Below are 24,320 nucleotides of genomic sequence, written 5' to 3'. Positions count from 1 at the left end.
GCAACGTGAGTGAAGGAGAATTTGTTGCGAAATAGGAAGCCGATTCTAGATTTAATTTTGGGTTGGAGATGCTTAATATGAGTCTGGAAGGAGAGTTTACAGTCTAACCAGACACCTAGGTATTTGTAGTTGTCCACATATTCTAGGTCAGAACTGTCCAGAGTTGTGATGGTAGCGGGCGGGAGGGTGTGGGCAGCAATCGGTTAAAGAGTATGCACTTAGTTTTAATAGCAGCTAGAGCGACATCATTGATATATACAGAGAAAAAGAGTCGGCCCAAGAATTGAACGCTGTGGCACCCCCATAGAGACTGCCAGAGGTCCGGACAACAGGCCCTCCGATTTGACACACTGAATTCTATCTGAGAAGTAGTTGGATAACCAGGAGAGGCAGTCATTTGAGAAGCCAAGGCTATTGAGTCTGCCGATAAGAATCCAGTGATTGACAGAGTCAAAAGCCTTGGCCAGGTCGATGAAGACGGCTGCACAGTACTGTATTTTATCTATGGCGGTTATGATATAATTTAGGACCTTGAGCGTAGCTGAGGTGCACCCATGACCAGCTCGGAAACCAGATTGCATAGTGGAGAAGGTATGGTGGGATTCGAAATGGTCGGTGATCTGTTTGTTAACTTGGCTTTCGAAGATTTTAGAAAGGCAGGGCAAGATGAATATCGTCTAAAACAGTTTGGGTCTAGACTGTCTCCCCCTTTGAAGAGGGGGATGACTGCGGCAGCTTTCCAATCTTTGCGGATCTCAGACGATGCGAAAGAGAGGTTGAATAGGCTAGTAATAGGGGTTGCAATAATTTCGGTGGATAATTTTAGATTGTCTAGCCCAGCTGATTTGTAGGGATCCAGATATTGCAGCTCTTTCAGAACATCAGCTGTTTGGAAGGAGAAGCGGGGGGGGGTGCTTGGGCAAGTTGCTGCAGGGGGGGCTGAGATGTTGGCCGGGGTAGGGGTAGCCAGGTAGAAAGCATGGCCAGCCTTAGAAAAATGCTTATTGAAATGATCGATTATCGTAAATTTATCGGTGGTGACAGTGTTTCCTATCCTCAGTGCAGCGGGCAGCTGGGAGGAGGTGCTCTTATTCTCCATGGACTTTACAGTGTCCCAAAACTGTTTGGAATTAGTGCTACAGAAAGCAAATTTCTGTTTGAAAAAGCTAGCCTTAGCTAACTGACTGAGTGTATTTGTTCCTGACTTCCCTGGAAAGTTGCATATTGCGGGATGTTTTTGTGCTGGTCAAGGGCAGTCAAGTCTGGGGTGAACCATCTGTTCTTAGTTCTACATTTTTTGAATGGGGCATGCTTATTTAAGATGGTGAGGAAAGCACTTTTGAAGAGCAACCAGGCATCCTCTACTGACGGGATGAGATCAATATCCTTCCAGGATACCCGGGCCAGGTCGATTAGAAAGGCTTGCTCGCTGAAGTGTTTTAGGGAGCGTTTGACAGTGATGAGGGGTGGTGGTTTGACCGCGAACCCATTACGCACGCAGGCAATGAGGCAGTGATCGCTGAGATCCTGGTTGAAAACAGCAGAGGTGTATTTAGAGGGCAAGTTGGTCAGGATGATATCTAAGAGTTTTTTTTGATAAATAGAAACGTAATAGAACTAAGCACAGGCAAAATCCTAGAGGAAAACCTGGTTCAGTCTGCTTTCTAACAGACACTGGGAGACAAATTCTCCTTTCAGCAGGTCAATAACCTAAAACACAAGGCCAAATATACACTGGAGTTGCTTACCAAGACAACATTGAATGTTCCTGAGTGCCCTAGTTACAGTTTTGACTTAATACAAATAATTCCTACTGAATATGTGGTGTACTTAACTGCAATATAGTATTGTTACTATTCATGGGAGCATTGTTATTATGGACATTGGCGTTGACCGTGACCTTTACCCTCCAGAGTCGTTACATTATTAACGTGACACTACCACATGTTGAGTTGGGCATATCGCTCTCCTGTTTTCTACCATTTGTATATGGCTGTACACCATTTGTAAGTAAAGGCAATGAACATTGAAACGCTTGTGGATATTGCATGTAAAGTTAGCACACTAGCAATGCTCAACAACCAACTTGACAGAGCTTAAAGAATTATGTGCAAATATTGTACAATCCAGGTGTGCAAAGCTCTTAGAGATTTACCCAGAAAGACTCACAGCTGTAATCCATGCCAAAGGTGATTCTAACATGTATTGACTCAGGGGTGTGGATACTTATGTAATGAGATATTTCATTTTCAAAACATTAGCAAAAATGTCTAAAAACATGTTTTCACTTTGTCATTATGGGGTATTGTGTGCTGATGAGTGAGAAAAATAGTATATTTAATACATTTTTAATTCAGGCTGTAACACAACAACATTTGGAATAATTCAAGGGGTATGAATACTTTCTGAAGGCACGGTAAATCCCAAAGAGCATCTCTACCAAATTTGGTGCCAGTAGCAGCGCGTGGGTAAAATCACTTTGGAAGCCAAGCCAGACAAAAAGCCATATTACAACCTGTGTTGTGATAATTGCGTTGTTCGCTCTATAACCTGTTAATGTATATGCCTTCCCACCGTGATATATAGGTCTAAGGCCGAGACAATAAGAAGACACAGTGGCAGAATAAATTCAACCACACCTTTGTTTCATCACAAAACTGGAGAGCAACATCTGTCCGGTGAAGTCTACAAAGCATATTGCATGTAACAAACAGTTACATGACCTACAGCTTGGTCAAGAAGTTATTGTTTCCAACATTTTTGGACTACTTAACAGCTATTGATTTAGAACCACGGAGAGTGACCGCATGTCACAAAGAAAACAGGAGCCGCCTCCACTATTCTAGTACCATTTCAACTTCAATATTTCAACATCATCAAATCACTTCTGCTTAGTCTAATACATTGACAACTAAAAGATACCAGAAACAATTTAGTCCAATCAACGTAGGCTAAATATGATGTGGCTGTCCATGGTTCTGATTTATATGTGTGTGTGTGTGTGTGTGTGTGTGTGTGTGTGTATGTGTATGTGTATGTGTGCGCGTGCGTGCGTTTGTGCAAGTAGAAAAAACATGTTGACTCACCTTACTTGTAGAGAAATGCCAATGCCATCCTCTCTTTCACCGTCTATGACTCTGTCATACAGTATACGCTTTTACATTTTGTTGTCCTAGGCTACCTGGTTAAAACGCTTGCTCGCTAGCCTAACTTCCTTTCATGGGCAACGTTAGCTAGTTAACATTAGCCTTCTACATCTAGTTACATACTGAACGTCCATCCTCTCAGGAGAGGGGCACAATGTATGAATTTATGGTTGGATCAGAATTGTCATTATAATCATTGGCCAATAGGGAGAATTAAGTAAAACCACAAGTCCAAATCCTTATCTCCATCCATGGCTAATTTAGGAAAGGGTCAATTTTAGCAAGCTAGCTACCCACTGGAGGACAACACAAGTAGATGCAACAATTCAAGTTGTTTCTGTCAATTACCTATTTTTCCTGATGTAACGTGATTGGAGTGAAGCCAAATCCAAACTGGCTCCCCTTTACACTTTTTTTTTGGTGCTCCAGCCCCATTCACAGTTGAGCTCACTCAGTTTAGCTCAAGTCTGATTAGCAATTATTTTATATGTTTTTTTTAATCAAGGGAGGCCATAGGATCGCTGGCTTCCCTTGCATTCAATACTAGGGGCGGCAACAATGTCATACTCTTTTTGACCATATAGCATCAGATAGATGGCATACACATAAAGAGACAGAGGGACGCTGTTTTGCTCACTCGAATGGTTTCTCCGGTGAGATTCAGCCTCTTGGAAAATGATGAAACACAGAGATGAAAGCTACATTATTTTTTCTCCTAGGTCCTATGAGTACATGCCAGTGTAAATTAACATGTGTATCCGCCACGTCACGGCTTCATCACTTTTTGATGCTAAGGCCCAGGACTATAGGGTCTGTCCTCTGTGCAGCAGGCTGAACGTTTGATGTCCCTAGGCATAGCCTCTTATTTAGATGCCTCTATGCATCTACCGGTAAATAAGACGAATCAGTGCCCACTGCCCAAGTGGTTATTTTCATTGGCGCTGTCCTTGGTGCTGAAACTAAGTTGGGCTCTACAGGTGGCCTGTGCATATGTGCATATGAAGTGAACTAAATTAAACTGTAGCCTACTGAGTGATCAACTCTTTCCAGGTCTTAGCCTACCTCCATTGTTGTGTGTTCCTTTACAAAATACGGGATACTTGTGCTGAACCAACGAAGCCTGAATACCTGCGCGTTGTGCTTAAAAAAAAAAACTAGTGTCGGATAAACCAGGCGTGTTATAGCTCCGTATGGACAGCAGATGTCCCCTCATCCCATATTTTCCGTCTGCGTGGCTGGTGATTTGCTCTCCCCTTCTACGTCATTGGAATCTCAAAATGGCTCCTGCTCACCGCCCAAATGGGGGCGGCTGCCGGTTTTTCTAATAACAAAAATTATACACGACCAGGCGACTGATATTCCCCCTTTTTGTGCCGCCGTCGCTCGGAATAGCAACCGTATTTTGATTTGCGTCATTCTGTAATGAGCGATACTCTCTGAGATCATGATAGGCATAATAGCTAGACAAGGAAAAACGGGGAAAGCGCAAGCAAAGCTGAACCAGCTACCACAGCGTTTTTGTTATGGAGCGGTGGTGTGGGGAATGTGAATGACATGGAAAAGGCATATAATGTCTCTTCTCCACCGGCTTTCTGTGTTGATGTGAACGAAAAGGGGACCAGCAGCACATGTGTCACCGAGCCGCTGTCTCACGGTACCGCCGAAGCGGCAGCTCGTATCTCTAAACATGTCAGCAGGGATGAAACGGGTTGCAGTGACAGCAGGGAGTCGGGTGAAGCAGGAGAGGATATTGGCGGTTCCACGGGTTTAGTTACTGACAGTCCATCCGGTGGCATTGTAAGCAATTGTGTTATTTCTGAGCCAGGTTGTGACTCCGCTACAAACGGGTTTACTGGGTCAACAATGGTAGGCGCCAAGGCAGGGAACTCCTCTGCTATCGCTGCGGTGAATCGAGAGGAAATGGACGGGAATGCTCTCCAGGGGATTTCACTGGCAGAGAAGAACAAGGAATCCTCTGCAGAAGAAGTAGATGCCTGTCATCCGCCATTGAACTTTGTGACAGCAGCTGAGACTGTAGAGTCATTGACACACTCCTGCAATGGACAGCTTGAACTGAGCTGCACAGCTGCCTCCCAGACTGTTCCAGAGGGGCTCTCGAATTGGGACACAGACAGTGTTATTCAGAGCACCCTCAGCAGTGATGCTGTTATTAGGCCACCGATTAACTGGAGTATGACCCCTGACAAGGAGGCCAAAATGGCAAATGGTGGATTATTTATAGGACACAGCAGCGCCAAGTTGCACACAGAGACAGTGGTAACAATTATTTCGGATGGTGCCGCAACATGTCTCTCTAACACACAGTGTGAAAAACCCTCCTCAATTGCAATGAGTGCAAGGGAGGGACATCCCGAATCCTGCAAAATCAGAGTGGAACCCGACGGAGCCGGGGCCCAGCCTAGGACACAAGCTAGCGTAGCAGGTGCTACATCAAATCTCACCTCTCAGGGTTTACCATCAAGCCCAGCACCAACGAAAGACCCATGTAGGGTCAGTGCTAAACCAGACACCATTCAGGGAGAGGAACCTTCAGCATCTGGTCACCTAGGAGATGATCTTTCTTCCAGACCCCAGGCCCTCAGGACCAGGACTGTGCCCAACAGTCTGAGCTATGACTCCTCCACCATTCTCAGTCCAGGGGATGAGGATGGGGAGACCTTCGCGGAGCTGGGGGCCCAGGGCCACAGTGACCTCAGGTTCATGGACGTCAGTCTGAGCTCCAGGAACACCTTTGAGTCCAGCAGACGTCAGTCCGCCCCAGGGGATATACCAGAGGGCCTGAGTGTAGTCTCGGTAGACCCCTCAGAACTGGCTTTACAGTCCAAAAGACCCGGCATTGCTGAGTATTTTGGCAGGTAAATGAGTTGTTGTATTTGTTGGCTGAGATTATTTGCATGGTGACGAGTGCATTTTTTTGTTGTTGCAAGGACGAGAGGTAGGAACTTTGTCACAGTGTGCATACTTCGCTTTACATCATTAATACTCTGTATAGCCATGTTATCGATGCAATTTAAACCCTTTAAAACAGCAGTCACTGCCATTAATCTTGCTCGCCTACGAAACGGTGTATTGGTATTGTAACAGCACACCGGGACATAATGAACAAAGCCAGAGCTAGAACTAGGCCTCTGTCTCATTCAACATTTAGAGCAGGCAGAGACCTGGTGGAAATGGAGCCAGCTGCGGTGAATACTGTAGTGATGGTGTTCCCACACACGGACATCCCCTAGGTTGTTACACTTTACAGTAGGTGCAAATTGATTGCGAAACACTTAATTATTGGTCCATAGATAGTTTATACGTCTCTAATAAATACTTAGAACGTGATTGGTAGCTATACTTTTGTGACATCAGCTGATGTAAGAAGGGCTTTATAAAATACATTTGATTGATTGATTGCTATAATATAGTAATTAACAGTTGATGAACTACTTATAACTCCTTTGTAAACCCTTTTGAGCATAGTTTCATGTAAAGTGTTAACCCTTAGGTTTATGATCCCACATAGGATCAGGTGAAATTGATCCAGTTGATTAAATAAGAGTGGCAGCGTATCCCTCCTTCAGTGTCAACTGAACTGACCATATCAGTATGACTTTTGTTCGATCTAGGAAATGATTCAGAGAGACACTAATAACCCTGATTTCTCAGTACGTCGACTCATCAAAACCGTTTAGCTGACAGGGGGGAATAAAATAAGTGTGTCATCATTAAAAATTGCCCACTCATTTGCCCTGGCTTTTCTGTCTGGTCAGGAGTTTATTTCCCAAGAAGCAGAGAGAGCCGAAGGGTCCGTCTCAGAATGTCCCTGGTTGGAAGCTGTTTGGGAAAGTCCCCGCTAGAGAGAGCGCTCCCAAGGACTCCAGGACCATACAGCAGGTTGGTGTCCCAGGCCCATATTCACGAATAAAGCATGTCAGATTAGGAGTGCTGATCTAGGATCAGCTGTGTCTTTTAGGTCATAATGAAAAGGATTTCATTGACATGGAGGCCCTGGGCCCGTATACATAAAGCATCTGAGAGTTAGAGTGCTGATCTAGGATCAGGTCATCCCTATCCATATAATCTTATTCATTATTATTTGAAAGACAAAACTGATCCTAGATCCACACTCCTACTCTGAGAAGCTTTTTGAATGCTGGCCCCGATGTCACTGTGCTACAGTAGTTATTCACAGACCTATTAACTGACCTAACTTCCTTGTAAAGCATTGTGTATGGGAGAGAGAGCTACCTGACCCCGCCTGGAGGGAATCCAGCAAGTGCGTCATCTAGGAATGTACTTGTAAAGTCGAGGTGGATGCCATGAGCTCAATATTTAGCCTAGATCATTTTTTCCACGTGCTAGTCAGGACTTAACCCTGATAAATAGGGATTATGTCAGCCTTACGCACCGAACCTCAATTTGTTAACGTAGCTTTAATGCTTTAAAGAAAGTAAAGGACTACAACTGTTTAAACTCCAATCAAGTCATTTGCACCCCTTCTGTTCAACTCCTTCACCTATGATACATTGCATTGCAGCCCTTTTGTTTTGTATCACATGATTCACTAGTTGCCACTTGAAACGGACACAGTTGCAGCCTTGTGCAACACGCAATGACACAGCATAACAATCATTCCCGACGCTCTCTTCTTACAACCCACCGATACCTGTCTGACCAGGTAGCATACTGATAGCATCTCATGCTCACAGCTCGAGTAGATTCTTTAACATCAGATATCATTCCTTCTGAGAATCCTATAATAGAATGCCTGGTAATAATGGTATCAGAGCTTATATATAGTAGTGCGACAAAGGCTTTAGCCGGCCTGTACTTTGCCTACTCCTTCCCAACACCGACGAGAGAGTAGGGTTCAGCTCATTCAGGTTGGAGCCTGGCAGGCCCATCTGCCACTGCAGCTGTTGAGGGTGTATGCTCCAGCTGGCTCTGTCCCTGAGGCTGGCTAGCTGCCTTGCTGGCTGCCTGGGTAAAGAGTAGGTCTTTATTCAAGGTGTACGCCTCTTGCCTACTGCCTGGTATGTTGAGCCTCGATTGAGCTTGAATTATGCCCATCTGGCCTCAGCCGTCTCCTGCCCTCAGCCCCTGGCTACGTCCTTCCTTCCTCTCTCTCCCTCTTCTCCTCACTCCCTGTCTCCCTCCCCTACTCTGCCATGCAGGTACAGATCTGTCTTCACAGTCATTGGAGGCACTAATGCATGTTTTCAAGCCTGGATGGAAACAGACACTGAAGCCAGTTAAATGTGTCCCTTCACTGGATTAGTAGTGCACTCAACTCTAGTACATACAGCTGCAGACAAGATGAGAGATGAGTGTTTATAAGCCTCACTGTCCTACTGAGATTATGACTAGAAGAGAGTGACCTCATCTAGAGTGAGCTACACAGGTTAGAGTAGGGATCTAGATGTCAGAGGGTCCATCTAAAATGTGTTCCAGAAATGTGCCGTATAGAAGCTCAGGTGATGGGTTGATCCTTCATGCAGTTATTCTACATGGAGGGGTAGGGATTGAATTGCATCTCCAACAGAGGCCCTTTCGATAACGTTGCCCATCTTCCTTACCATGGCCAAAGGGAAAAGTTGCTTATGTGGATTGGATGTGTACTGGAGGGTCACACTTTATTTTGGATAGTCCGAATAGTCCATCGGTAGATGCTCTACAGGTGGTCATACGATCAACAAACTATCTGCTAAGGTTAGAGTTAGGTTTAGAACAAGGGTTAAGCTTAGGGTTAGGATAAGGGTTAATAGATTGTTAGTTGAAATGTTACTGATAGTCTGTAGAGCATCTACAGATGGACTATCCAAATAAAGTGGTTACCCTGAACTACTTGACATGACTCTTTTTTTTTTTTTGATAGACACTTTGGAGGGATTGAACTGAGTGTGAACGTTGTTCTTCTTTCATCAGGAGAGTATTCCAGATGGTCTCACGTCTGTGTCCACACCAAATCTCTTAAGCGCAGGGGTATGGACTTTCTCGAGTTTCCTTTTCAGTCATCTTCTCAATCTCCTATCTGCATGGGGCTGCTAAGCAACCATTTCCATTGACCATACAACTCATGTCCATGCCCACCCTAGTACTAACATAGGAGGGGAAAATGCATGCTAGGACAAATGATCATAATTTAATGCAGTATCAAAGTAATCTTCGACAATCCCAAGGTCTCTGAGACTCTTGCCATAGCTCCAGCAGCTCATAGACTCTGTGGCTCAAAATGTTGTAATCCAGAGTGTTGTAATCCATTTTTCCTTACATACATTCTCAAATGTGATAGATCTATTAGATTTGCCTGTATTCCTTATTATGGACGGCGAACGTTCAGGCAGCTACACAGACACTATGGAAGCTAGATTAGAGCTCCTAGTTAAATTGTGTTTGAGGGCATTTTTTTTACTATAAATGGTTAAATGAGTGAGAAATAGATGTCATTGTTGCAATTGTTTGATTAGGCAACATATACTAACATCCGAAATGGACATGTTGAGTTATTTTGCCATATTCAATTATTTAATAATACGCTAATTTCCCTAATGTGGACAGTTTGTGTTACTACCTTACACAAGCTTGCATTTTCACCTCATGCAACGAAGTGAAATTACACATAATTTTAACCTCAGATTGGTGAACTTAATATAAACATTTATAGTCATCAAGATGACACTAAATCGATTAATTTAAATAGATGAATATCTTTGGTTTGGTACCGTTGATTTTATCATATGCGCCTGTCCGTCGCATGTCTAACAATGCTGACCAGACTGCATGCGTGCAAGTTGATTTTGTCCACTTACACCAGATGTGATCAGGACACGCAGGTTGAAATATCAAAACAAACTCTGGGGACAGGTCGAAAAGCATTAAACATTTATGGCAATTTAGCTAGCTAGCTTTTGCTAGCTAAATTGGCCTGGGATATAAACATTGGGTTGTTATTATACCTGAAATGCACAAGGTCCTCTACGCCGCCAATTAATCCACAGATAAAAGGGTAAACCGAGTTCATTTCTAGTAATCTCTCCCCCTTCAGGCTTCTTCTTCTTTGGAGTTTATATGGCGGTTGGCAACCAACTTTAAGGTGCATTACCACAACTGACTGGACTGGAGTGTGGACCTCAGTTCATCTTTCAATCACCCACGATGGTATATGCTCCTAAAAACCAATGAGGAGATGGCACGTAGGTATATCCTCCTAAAAACCAATGAGGAGATGGGAGAGGCAGGACTTGCAGCGCGTTGTGCTTTACAAATAGAACCAAGTTCTATTCTTAGCGCCTGGCTACGCAGACGTGCGCGAGCAGTATGAGTGCAATGATTGAATAACATGTATGTGTACATTTATTTTGCGACGCAAGCGCTGTGGTCAGCGTGTAAGAACGGGGTTGTCCTTTTCAAACTCAAATGGCAATAGGAAAATCAGGGCGCACTCTTTCTAAAAGCCTCTGGCCACAAACAAATACACAGATTTGACAGTGAAGCTGTCACTCAAATGAGAGCCAACCTCTGTCACTATGTAGAACTACCTGTGGAGCAGTTATTTGTTGAAATGATCCAGTGTTGTTTACTTTTTAGTATTGGTCATCTACCGTAAAGACAATTGTCCCAGTACCATTGATTTACATACAATATCCATGTGAGTGATTCCTGTGTGCACGCTATTGATTACGGGCGGCAGCGTAGCCTAGTGGTTAGAGCGTTGGACTAGTAACCGAAAGGTTGCAAGTTCAAATCCCCGAGCTGACAAAATACAAATCTGTCGTTCTGCCCCTGAACAAGGGAGTTAACCCACTGTTCCTAGGCCATCATTGTACATAAGAATTTGTTCTTAACTGACTTGCCTAGTTAAATAAAATTACAGTAGAACAAGCTAATCAATTTCTGTCTGGCTTGATAAATGTTGATGTGTGAGCAGTTTTTAAAGGTACTAATTTAGCAAATACAAGTAATCTGAACACAAGCGTGACATTTTTATGTCTTGGTGCATAATCATAACTTATTTCAGCGTATTGATTATGAATTTGGACATTTCAAACCAGTGTTTTGACACTCGGCTATAAATCAAAATGACATGACAGGAAGCAGCTACTGTCTTAAGAATATAATGTTACTTTTAACATTATTTTTCAACAATCTTCTACTTATTTAGGTAAATACCCGAGCATGAGCCCCAAAATGTGCTATGATTGATTGATTTTGATGATATAAGTGAAATCGGGAAACTTAAGAATATATACCTGCGAATGTTAATGTTTTTGGTTTACCTTACATTGATATATTTGACTTGACATTTATTAATACACAGTTGATTGTATATACACTTTGACATTACAAGTGGTCACAGAGCTCTATATGCTTTTCTGGTATATACTTTGTGATTTATAGTGTGCCTCTAGAAAAGCATTGGTGTTGGTTAAACACAGTTCACCTCTGACCTTTTCTAAGTACTATAGGACAGCAGCAATCAAATGGTGAAAAAGCTGTGCCTATTTCTCCACTTTTACTATGGTGGCTGTTCCTCTTCACTGGTTTTGGTAAATCTCACTCTCCTGAGATGGCACTCCCCTCCCCTGTCCTTACCAGCCTTTTCTTCTGATAGCCCCCTTTGTAACTACACCCATAAATGTCTTGAAGGAGCCACAACACAAGACAATGTAGCCATTGACATCCATACAGTAGCCATTTCATGCATTGTGAAAGGTCAAAGGTGATCCTTGTAAGGTGTAGTGGAGCTGAGGGATGTATGGTGATGTAGCTAGTCACTTGGTCTATTAGATAGTCAATGCACCAACTTGCGCGAAACAAACGCATTGGATATCAGGGGCATTTATCGACCCCTAGACATGACTCATGATGTACAGTTGAAGTTGGAAGTTCTGATCAGTCCCTACACCCAAACGAGGGCACTGCGCTCATCCACCTCTGGCCTGCTGGCCCCCCTACCTCTGAGGAAACACAGTTCCCGCTCAGCCCAGTCAAAACTGTTCGCTGCTCTGGCACCCCTATGGTGGAACAAGCTCCTCACGACGCCAGGACAGCGGAGTCAATCACCACCTTCCGGAGACACCTGAAGCCCCACCTCTTTAAGGAATACCTAGGATAGGATAAAGTAATCCTTCTAACCTCCCCCCCCCCTAAAAGATTTAGATGCACTATTGTAAAGTGGTTGTTCCACTGGATATCATAAGGTGAATGCACCAATTTGTAAGTCGCTCTGGATAAGAGCGTCTGCTAAATGACTTAAATGTAAATGTCAGTTAGGATCACCACTTTATTTTAAGAATTAAATTAAATTGTTTAACTTGGGTCAAACGTTTCGGGTAGCCTTCCACAAGCTTCCCACAATAAGTTGGGTGAATTTTGGCCCATTCCTCCTGACAGAGCTGGTGTAACTGAGTCAGGTTTGTTGGCCTCCTTGCTCGCATACGCTTTTTCAGTTCTGCCCACACATGTTATATAGGATTGAGGTCAGGGCTTTGTGATGGCCACTCCAATGCCTTGACTTTGTTGTCCTTAAGCCATTTTGCCACGACTTTGGAAGTATGCTTGGGGTCATTGTCCATTTGGAAGACCCATTTGCGACCAAGCTTTCACTTCCTGACTGATGTCTTGAGATGTTGCTTCAAGATATCCACATCATTTTCCTTCTTCATGATGTCATCTATTTTGTGAAGTGCACCAGTCCCTCCTGCAGCAAAGCACCACCACAACATGATGCTGCCACCCCGTGCTTCACGGTTGGGATGGTGTTCTTCGGCTTGCAAGCGTCCCCCTTTTTCCTCCAAACATAACGATGGTCATTATGGCAAAACAGTTCTATTTTTGTTTCATCAGACCAGAGGACATTTCTCCAAAAAGTACGATCTTTGTCCCCATGTGCAGTTGCAAACCGTAGTCTGGCTTTTTTATGTCAGTTTTATAGCAGAGGCTTCTTCCTTGCTGAGCGATCTTTGAGGTTATGTCGATATAGGATTCGTTTTACTGTGGATATAGGTACTTTTGTACCTGTTTCATCCAGCATCTTCACAAGGTCCTTTGCTGTTGTTCTGGGATTGATTTGCACCTTTCGCACCAAAGTACGTTCCTCTCTAGGAGACAGAACGCGTCTCCTTCCTGAGCGGTATGACGGCTGAGTGGTCCATGGTGTTTGTACAGATGAACGTGGTACCTTAAGGCGTTTGGAAATTGCTCCCAATGATGAACCAGACTTGTGGAGCGCTACAATTGATTTTTCTGAGGTCTTGGCTGATTTCTTTTGATTTTCCAATGATGTCAAGCAAAGAGGCACTGAATTTGAAGGTAGGCCTTGAAAAATACATCCACAGGTACACCTCCAATTGACTCAAATGATGTCAATTAGCCTATCAGAAGCTTCTAAAGCCATGAAATCATTTTCTGGAATTTTCCAAGCTGTTTAAAGGCACAGTCAACCTAGTGTATGTAAACGTCTGACCAACTGTAATTGTGATACAGTGAATTATAAGTGATATAATCTGTCTGTAAAAAATTGTTGGAAAAATGACTTGTGTCATGCACAAAGTAGATGTCCTAACCAACTTGCCAAAACTATAGTTTGTTAACAAGAGATTTGTGGAGTGGTTGAAAAACGAGTTTTAATGACTCCAACCTAAGTGTATGTAAACTTCCGACTTCAACTGTACACCCTAAGAATGCTCTCTTTCTCGACCTCTCTCCAGATCTCTCTCCATAGTCATCAACAACCATTACACACTCCACAGTCCCCCCCACCATCACACACTCTTTAGTCCCCTCATTCTCTCTCTCTAATTCCTCTCTCTCTCTCCCTCCCCAGCCACATAGGCTGCTGCCTGCATGGGCCTTGTGATTTCCACAAGCCTGTCAGCTGATCCTGTCACCCCTCACGGCTAAAGCCACTGTCTTTCCTCCCTTTCAAATCTAAACCCAAGAGACTAGTTGACCTGTATTTGGGCTGTGTTTTCTAGTACCTATAGGGATTCAGGTTGTTGATGTATCTGCAGGAGTTTGAGGCCAGGGTGGGCAAGGCTGGGCCTGGGGGAACGTCAGCTGGGACGTCCCCTACTCAGCCTCAACAAGGCCGGAGGAAGAACCTGGACTTTGAGCCACTGTCCACCACAGCTCTTATATTGGAGGACAGGCCTGCGTAAGTCCCCACTATCTCTCCCTCCGACTCTCTCTCCACTTTATTTCTGTCACATCTTTCCATTTCTTTTGTCTGTTCCTCTGTTCATGTTTATTATGCCCTCCAGTCCTTGCAGAGGGAAAAGGCCACATGTTTTGAGAAAGGTTAGACCTACAGTGGCTTACGAAAGTATTCACCCCCTTGGCATTTTTCCTATTTTGTTGCCTTACAACCTGGAATTAAATTGGATTTTTAGGGGGTTTGTATCATTTGATTTACACAACATGCCTACCACTTTGAAGATGCAAAATATTTTTTATTGTGAAACAAACAAGAAATAAGACAAAAAAACTGAACTTGAGCGTGCATAACTATTCAACCCCCTCAAAGTCAATACTTTGTAGAGCCACCTTTTGCAGCAATTACAGTTGCAAGTCTCTTGGGGTATGTCTCTATAAGCTTGGCACATCTAGCCACTGGGATTTTTGCCCTTCAAGGCAAAACTTCTCCAGCTCCTTCAAGTTGGTTGAGTTCCGCTGATGTACAGCAATCTTTGTCATACCACAGATTCTCAATTGAATTGAGGTATGGGCTTTGACTAGGCCATTCCAAGACATGTAAATGTTTCCCCTTAAACCACTCGAGTGTTGCTTTAGCAGTATGCTTAAGGTCATTGTCCTGCTGGAAGGTGAACCTCCATCCCAGTTTCAAATCTCTGGAAGACTGAAACAGGTTTCCCTCAAGAATTTTCCTGTATTTAGCGCCAAGCCTTCAATTCTGACCAGTTTCCCAGTCCCTGCCGATGGAAAAACATCCCCACGGCATGATGCTGCCACCACCATGCTTCACTGTGGGGATGGTGTTCTCAGGGTGATGAGAGGTGTTGGGTTTGCACCAGACATAGTGTTTTCCTTGATGGCCAAAAAGCTAAATTTAGTCTCATCTGACCATAGTACCTTCTTCCATATGTCTGGGGAGTCTCCCACATGCCTTTTGGCGAACACCAAACATGTTTTCTTATTTTTTTCTGGCCACTCTTCCGTAAAGCCCAGTTCTGTGGAGTGTATGGCTTAAAGTGGTCCTATGGACAGATACTCCAATCTTCGCTGTGGAGCTTTGCAGCTCCTTCAGAGTTATCTTTGGTCTCTTTGTTGCCTCTCTGATTAATGCCCTCCTTGCCTGGTCCGTGAGTTTTGGTGGGCGTCCCTCTCTTGGTAGGTTTGTTTTGGTGCCATATTCTTTCAAATTTTTAATAATGGATTTAATGGTGCTCCGACGGATGTTCAAAGTTTCTGATATTTTTTTATAACCCAACCGTGATCTGTACTTCTCCACAACTTTGTCCCTGACCTGTTTGGAGAGCTCCTTGGTCTTCATAGTGCTGCTTGCTTGGTGGTGCCCCTTGCTTAGTGGTGTTACAGACTCTGTGGCCTTTCAGAACAGGTGTATGTATACTGAAATCGTGTGACAGATCATGTGACACTTAAAGTCCACCTGTGTGCAAACTATTTAACTAATTACATGACTTCTGAAGGTAATTGGTTGCACCAGATCTTATTTAGGGGCTTCATAGCAAAGGGGGTGAATACATATGCAATCACCACTTTTCCGTTTAAATTGTTTTTCACATTTTTTGAAACAAGTAATTTTTTAAATTTCACTTCGCCAATTTGGACTATTTTGTGTATGTCCATTACATGAAATCCAAATAAAAATCCATAAGAATTACAGGTTGTAACAAAACAGGAAAAATGCCAAATGCGGTGAATACTTTTGCAAGGCACTGTAACCTCAGTGCGATCTGGATCTATATTACACACACTACATTATTTTCAACTAGGCTCAGGCCAGGGTGTGGTGTCTATTAAGAACACAGTGAGAAGCACACAGCGTCCAAAAACAAGTGGTTTTGAGTTTCTCTGTCTGTGAGACTCCTTGGTTACCTCAGCTGCTCTCTCTGATCCAAGACCTCAGGCCCTCATTAAGAATAGATATGAAATCTGAGTGTGTTGTCTGAACCATAACAAACACACTGTCTGCAAGGCAAAGTCAGCTCTCTGTTTGTAGGTGTTAATCTCTCTTTAATCCTCAACGTGTTGAACTTGACTAAAAGTAACCATTTTGTGTCCTCAGTTGCTGTGATATGCACTGATTACGGTGAAACTGACACTGACAGACACTGATACCGTGTCTCCTCTGCTTTCTCGGCAGGAACCTTCCTGCCAAGTCTGTGGAGGAGGCCCAGCGTCACCGCCAGGAGTATGACGAGATGGTGGCCGAGGCCAAGAAGAGAGGTACTGTCAATGTATTCCTCTCTCACCCCTTCCATTTCACTGTCTTTTCAGGGCTGTACAATGGAGGTCAGCCACATTTGACCTGTCCGCTGTATAGACCTCCAGATGTTACTTAGCTCATTCTGTCAGTTGAAGCCGTTGCTAAAGCCAGACCTTGAACATACTTTTGCCACTTTACATCATGATAACAATTGTAAAGCAGAAGGAAAATAAAATATATATTTTTAAAGCATTTATAAGCATTTCTAATGGCGTATTCATTAAAAGTTATTATGAAGTGTAACCAAAGGATTTGTGCCCCCCTCCCCACAGAATTGAAGGAGGCCCAGAGGAAGAGGAAAGAGATGAAGGAGAGGTTTAAGCAGGAGGAAAGCATCGCCAACGCCATGGTGGTTTGGAACAACGACATCCTGCCCAACTGGGAAAACACGTGAGTTAGCTAGCTAGTCACTTCCTGCTAAACAACTCTCCACTGGCATGGAGCAGCGATGTACAGTATCCAGTCAGTACAGTACAGTGGCGGTCGGTGCCGTTTAAGATGAGGGATGATGATACATTTTTTATGAGCATGGACTTGTTTCTATTACACCATATTGGATGACTGGCATTCATATTCCATTCACCCAGCTCAATGTAACATCGATAGGTTTAGGCTACTACATGATACTCTAATTTTCCCTTTACCCATCATGAGGTTGCTACAACCTTGCCTATGAATGAAGGTTTACAACGTAGGTGCACAGATAGAGAATTTTGAGTAATCAAGATGACAGACAGTGACACATTCAATACCGCCTTGCACATTGTTGCCTGCATCTAGCTGATCTAGGGTGTAGTCATTAGTCCAAACAGTTCTATTGGATAAATTCAGTTATTCTTATCCCTCTTTCCGTTTTAAGAAACATTTTAACAGAATCGGCAAAATGAGTACAACCCTGATCACATGCAAACACAGTTCACTTTCATAGCAGCCACATAAAAACAGCATGATCACTTTGCTCGTTGTATATATAATTCCTTCTACCAACTATCTACGCGCTCTCCTCCTCTCACATTTCCCCTTCGCTTGTGGACTTCAGTGCACAACACATCAGCTGTCTGTGACCAGGCAAAAATAACCTTTCCAAGCCAAACCTTCAAATCATGACCATTGACCGCTAACCGCTACACACAGCCTACATCGTTGTCACGTCATAGTCATGCAGTACAGTCAGAAAGCAGTTTAGCAGTTACACCGGTGGGCCCCGGTGGCAATAACTTAATAAAAGCTTACCATGACTTGGAAGAGTTCCAGTGTTGGATAGCCATAGCCAGCTGGCTAACATAGCATCCCTCTCTGTTTGAGCCGGATGTTTGAGTAGGCTGAACTTGCTAGCTAGTTGCATTCATTAGCTAAGTGATTTTTTTTTTTTTAAATACTACCAAATCTCTCTCTCTCTTGCTTCTCCTTAATTTTGGAAGAAATTATTTTGTTCAAAACAGTTGAACTATTGTCTTTCTCTCTCTTTGAGTCAACTACTCACCACATTGTATGTACTGCAGTGCTAGCTAGCTGTAGCTTATGCTTTCAGTACTAGATTCATTCTCTGATCCTTTGATTGGGTGGACAACATGTCAGTTCATGTTGCAAGCCCTGATAGGTTGGAGGACATCCTCTGGCAGTTGTCATAATTACTGTGTAAGTCTATGGAAGGGGGTGAAAACCGTGAGCATCCTAGGTTTTGTATTAAAGTCAATCTACCCAAAGGAGGACAGAAGCTAACTGTCCTGTGGCTTCACTATGGTGCTACCCTACAGAGTGCTGTTGATGTTACTGTAGACCTTCATTGCAAAACAGTGTGTTTTAATCAATGATTTGGTTTTAGTTATGAGGTCAGTCCTTCCCTCTGAGGAGCCTCCTCTGGTACAGTATTCAGTCAGTAACTCAGTCAGTTATTCTGCCAGTCAGCCATTTAAATAGCCAGCCAGACAGCCAATCAGTCAGTCAGTAAACCAGTCGGGTCAGTAAACCAGTCGGTCGGTAGGCTTGTAGGCATAGGTCAGGGCTCCCATATGCAGTAGACCCATGCCAGTCTGTTTGTGTCCCCCTGTAGGCGTAACACTCGACGGGTGAGAGAGCTCTGGTGGCAGGGCTTGCCCCCCAACGTCAGAGGAAAGGTCTGGAGCCTGGCCATAGGCAACGAGCTCAACATCACCCCAGGTATGTATGGTGTTTCAATAGTCATAACTCATAGAACTTCCAGCGTAATTCAGTATTCCCAATGGCAGAATATAATCATATTTGCATTCAGAAAAATATATACAAAGTGAAGAAATGTATCTGTCAATACACATAACAAAGTACATTGAAATGTATTAACATAGCCGAGGTTATACATCTAAAAATGTAGTGTGCTGGTATTGTTTGTTTTCTAACAAAACAAGCACTTTCACCACTTTCAGCTGGAATATATGTACCAGCCTGTTGTGTTGTGAGTGGAAGGAATTTCTGAATTGCCTACATGTTTTACTGCCAGAAAGTGCCTTTGTGGTTTACAGAAAAATGCAAAGTAGACGTCCTGACTCATTGAGAGAGTAATCTTCTTTCCTTTCCTCCCTTTTCTACAGAGCTGTATGAAATATTCCTCTCCAGAGCAAAGGAGAGATGGAGGAGTTTCAGTGAGACGGGTTCAGAAACAGAGGCTGACGGTTGGTCTGGGGCGGGGGGGAAGCCCTCAGGGGACAAGACTGTGAATCTCAGCCTCAGACACACACACACACATCCATTCTCCTCTCTTCCTGTTTGAGACAAAGCTATTTCCTCTCGTTGCTTTACATCTGAGGTCCTTGACACATTGTGGAACAAAAACTTAGCAGTACTGCCGCCATATTGGCGTCACATTACTGCACAAATCCCCCTCACTCAGCAGCCATTTGCAGGCTTGGTGCAAAGGCTTTCTGTTGTTTTTCTTCCAGTGATCTGTAAAGCGTCTGTTTCTACCATCATGTCAGACTTTCTGCCCATTGGTCCAGTACTGAGAGTCAATAGTGACACATTCAAAGCTCTAACATCTGTAGTGCATAAGAAAGACTGTGTTTTTGCCAACGAGAGCCTTAGGAGATGGATCCAACAGGATTTAATAGAGCTGAACAGAGAAATATGCAGCCTGTCTCCTCTTGGCATCATTTTAGGTTACAAAATATTGGCACTGCATCAGTGTCTCTGTATCTGTCAATGATTACTGAGTTACTCAGCCTATCGTGCACAAACAACGATGCAGAGAGGTCAGACGGGCTGGAGATCAGTTTATTGTAGTAACCTGAAATGGTTCCGTTTGTCCTTTCTCTTATGATGTTTTTAACATCATTTGTTTGTGTTTCGATTCTAGATGGGGCATCGGTGGCAGACAGAGAGTCCAGTCTGGACCTGATCAAGCTGGACATATCCCGCACATTTCCTCCTCTTTTTATCTTCCAGAAGGTACAGTACATCTCTTACCCCGTGTGTGTGTGTGTGTGTGCGCGCTCCATGGCATTTCTCATCCTCTGATTGTCTTCAACCACAGGGTGGGCCATATCATGATCTCCTCCACAGTGTGCTGGGGGCTTACACCTGTTACAGACCTGACGTGGGATATGTGAGTAACACGTCAAAACGGCACTCTTTGTCCTTATTTTCTCCCATACCGTGGCTGCGGTGGTTGTAAAGTGAAATGGCGGTTCTGTTCTCTTTCAGGTCCAGGGCATGTCCTTCATAGCTGCAGTATTAATCCTCAACCTGGAGGAAGCTGATGCCTTCATCGCATTTGCTAACCTGCTCAACAAACCCTGTCAACTGGCCTTTTTCAGAGTGGACCATGATCTGGTGAGGCCCACTTCCATAGGGGCCACTGTGGAAAATTGTCCTCTCTCTAAAATGACTTTAACAGGACTGAATTAGTCGTCACTGCATCTCTCGCTACCGTTCTTCTTCTCTAGATGCTGAAATACTTTGCTGCATTCGAGGTGTTCTTTGAAGAGAACCTCCCAAGACTATTTAACCACTTCCAGAGCTCCAACCTCACCCCAGATCTCTATCTCATAGACTGGTAAGTACCTATGGGATCTCTGTGAACATTTGAAAGTATGTAACAGCTCTCTTTAGTGTGGCCTTCAAGCTGTTATCTCCCACTTTTAGTTCCAGTCATGCTATCAGCTCAGTATTCACAGTTATAAGAGCACAGCTACTGTAAGCTCTAGATTAAATAATCTGCATTCACCATTCTGCTAACTGCCGTGTGTGTGTGTGTGTGTGTGTGTGTGTGTGTGTGTGTGTGTGTGTGTGTGTGTGTGTGTGTGTGGTGAACTTGCTTGCGTTCGTTCGTTTGTGAATGCATGCTTCTGTGTCTGTGCACAGGATCTTCACTCTGTACAGTAAGTCGTTGCCATTGGACGTGGCGTGTCGCGTGTGGGACGTGTTCTGTCGTGACGGCGAGGAGTTCCTGTTCCGGACGGGTCTGGGGATCCTGCGTCTGTATGAGGACGTGCTCCTACAGATGGATTTCATCCGCAGCGCCCAGTTTCTGACACGCCTCCCTGAGGATATAGGCTCAGATAGGCTGTTCGCCTGCATTGCAGCCGCGCCCATGCTCAATGGAAACAGAAAATGGTCCCAGGTCAGTTCCTCTAAACATGAGAAGACATGAAAGTGAGAAAATGGATACGTTTGCATGGAGTGACAATAAACATACAAGAATGTTATTATGTGGTTAGGTTGAAGCCATTTCTGTAGCCTATTGAGTGAACTGGGTCATGCTCCCAAAATTCCTCAAAAATAGCCTGTAGTTATGTCCAGTCCCTGGTCTGCCCGTCCATCACGTGTGCCATTTGTGTGGCCAGTAGCAGTTTAGAAATTACACATCACTCAGCCACTGCTATATGGAAGACATCTTTATCATAGATTCACACTTGTTGAGTCCTACAATTCATATACTACACCACCTACAGGTGAATGAATGTACATTGCGTACACAAAACATTAGGAACACCTTCCCTTTTGCCCTCAGAACAGCCTCAATTCATTGGGGCACGGACTCTACAAGGTGTCAAAAGCACAGGAATGCTGGCCCATGTTGACTCCAATGCTTCCCACAGTTGTGTTAAGTTGGCTGGATGTAATTTGGGTGGTGGACCATTCTTGATACACACAGGAAACTGTTGAGCGTGAAAAACCCAGCAGCGTTGCAGTTCTTGACACAAACCGGTGCGCCTGGCACCTACTATCATACCCCATTCAAAGGCACTTAAATCTTTTGTCTTGCCCATTCACCCTCTGAATGGCACACATACACAATCCGTGTCTCAATTGTCTCAAAGCTTAAAAATCATGATTGAACCTGTCTCCTCCCCTTCATTTACACTGACTGAAGTGGATTTAACAAGTGACATCAATAAGGGATCAGTCTACAGTATGTCATGGGAAGAGCAGATGTTCTTAATGTTTTGGATACTCGGTGTATGTCAGTTACAGAAATAAATAGGAAAGAACCTGTATGATAGTCTGCTTTTTTTGTGTGGAAATGTAGGCTACACAGCACCACCTACAGGTATTTATTTACTGTGTTTGCCTAAAAAGAATGACCGGATGCAGTTTTATGCTAAGATTTGTTCTCTCCTCTCCAGGTATTTCATGCGTTGATGAAGGACAACAAGGACATGGACAGGAATTGCAACCCAGCACTTAAGAGTTTATGATTCAGCAGTGGAACGTTTGAAGGATCATGTTCCTCTCTTTAATTGAGAGGCTTTGATCACCTTAGATTGATCATGGTAAATGGACCTTAAAGAATTTCATACTTGAAGATGGAGGCCTTGAACACCATTGGCAGTTTGATTGAATTTAGAGTATTTATGGTAGTATATCATGAATATACAGTACCAGTCAAAAGTTTGGACAGACCGACTCATTCAAGGGTTTTTCTTTTTTACTATTATTTTAGAATAATAGTGAAGACATCAAAACTATGAAATAACACACATGGAATCATGTAGTAACCAAAAAAGTGTTAAACAAATCAAAATAGATTTTAGATTCTTCAAAGTAGCCATGCTTTGTCTTGATGACGGCTTTGCACACTCTTGGCATTCTCTCAACCAGCTTCACCTGGAATGCTTTTCCAACAGTCTTGAAGGGGTTCCCACACATGCTGAGCAATTGTTGACTGCTTTTCCTTCACTCTGCGGTCCAACTCATTCCAAACCATTTCAATTGGGTTGAGGTCGGGGGATTGTGGAGGCCAGGTCATCTGATGCAGCAGTCCATCACTCTCCTTCTTGGTCAAATAGTGCTTACACAGCCTGGAGGTGTGTTGTGTCATTGTCCTGTTGAAAAACAAATGATAGTCCCACTAAGCGCAAACCAGACGGTATGGCGTATCGCTGCAGAATTCTGTGGTAGCCATACTGGTTAAGTGTGCCTTGAATTCTAAATAAATCATTGACAGTGTCACCAGCAAAGCACCATCACACCTCCTCCATGCTTCACGGTCAGAACTACACGTGGAGATCATCCATTCATCTACTCTGCGTCTCACAAAAACACAACGGATGGGACCAAAAATCTCAAATTTGGACTCATTAGACCAAAAGACATATTTCCACCGGTATAATGTCCATTGCTTGTGTTTCTTGGCCAAAGCAAGTCTCTTCTTATTGGTGTCATTTAGTAGTGGTTTCTTTGCAGTAATTCAACCATGAAGGCCTGATTCATGCAGTCTCCTCTGACCAGTTGATGTTGAGATGTGTCTGTTACTTGAACTCTGAAGCATTTATTTTTGCTGCAATCTGAGGTGCAGTTAACTCTAATGAACTTATCCTCTGCAGCAGAGGTAACTCTGAGTTTTCCTTTCCTGTGGCGGTCCTCATGAGAGCCAGTTTCATGATAGCGCTTGATGGTTTTTGTGACTACACTTGAAGAAACTTTCAAAGTTCTTGTAATTTTCCAGATTGACTGACCTTCATATCTTAAAGTAATGATGTACTGTCGTTTCTCTTTGTTTATTTGAGCTGTTCTTGCCATAATATGTACTTGGTCTTTTGCCAAATAAGGCTATCTTCTGTATACCCCTAAATTGTCACAACACAACTGATTGGCTCAAACGCATTAAGAAGGAAAGAAATTCCACAAATGTACTTTTGTCAAGGCACACCTGTTAATTGAAATGCATTCCAGGTGACTACCGCATGAAGCTGGTTGAGAGAATGCCAAGAGTGTGCAAAGCTGCCATCAAAGCCAAGTGTGGCTACTTTGAAGAATCTCAAATGTAAAATACATTTTGATTTGTTTAACACTTTTTTGGTTACTACATAATTCCATATATGTTATTTCCTAGTTTTGATGTCTTTGCTATTATTCTAAAAATAATAGTAAAAATAAAGAAAAACCCAAGAATGAGTAGGTGTGTCCAAACTTTTGACTGGTACTGTATGATGACGTATTGAAGTTAGACCCAATTCATTACATCTATCTAGTCCCATCACAAAGGTCTGGAGTTTCTTAGATTGAGTGAGGCCCTTAGTTACACCTGTGGATTTTATCTCACTAACATAAGATATTCCATGAAAATGCACCTCCAAGCATAGATTTACAGTATATGATTTAATGGACCAAGCCAATATAACAACATAGAACAAAATGAAAACAGTGACACAGCCCATCCATTTCTTAAGTCTCTGAAGCTTGTCATCGAATAGTTTCTGCTCATTTAAACTAACAGTAATAGG

The 24,320-nt window shown here is 43.4% G+C and overlaps 1 protein-coding gene across 2 annotated transcripts; it reads left to right on the top strand.

Annotated features, from left to right (window-relative positions):
- The first annotated feature begins 4,411 nt into the window (after window positions 1-4,411).
- LOC106589376 (TBC1 domain family member 12) lies at window positions 4,412-22,576 on the top strand. 2 transcript variants are annotated; one of them, XM_014179264.2, is made up of 14 exons: window positions 4,412-6,022; window positions 6,923-7,046; window positions 9,078-9,134; window positions 14,165-14,307; window positions 16,498-16,580; window positions 16,893-17,010; window positions 18,674-18,780; window positions 19,188-19,268; window positions 19,949-20,040; window positions 20,126-20,197; window positions 20,296-20,424; window positions 20,538-20,647; window positions 20,956-21,214; window positions 22,221-22,576. In XM_014179264.2, exons 1-14 carry the CDS (start codon window positions 4,701-4,703, stop codon window positions 22,290-22,292), a joined length of 2,769 nt encoding a protein of 922 aa, XP_014034739.1. In that variant the 5' UTR covers window positions 4,412-4,700; the 3' UTR covers window positions 22,293-22,576. The 2 variants fall into 2 exon arrangements, with proteins under 2 accessions (XP_014034739.1, XP_014034740.1); XM_014179265.2 differs by lacking the exon at window positions 9,078-9,134.
- Window positions 22,577-24,320: the final 1,744 nt, after the last annotated feature.

The sequence above is a fragment of the Salmo salar genome, chromosome ssa28 (genome assembly GCF_905237065.1).
Source record: "Salmo salar chromosome ssa28, Ssal_v3.1, whole genome shotgun sequence".
In the NCBI taxonomy this organism is placed as follows: Eukaryota; Metazoa; Chordata; class Actinopteri; order Salmoniformes; family Salmonidae; genus Salmo; species Salmo salar.
The sequence above is the reverse complement of the archived record's forward strand: the minus strand, read 5'-3'. Positions and strand labels throughout refer to the sequence as shown.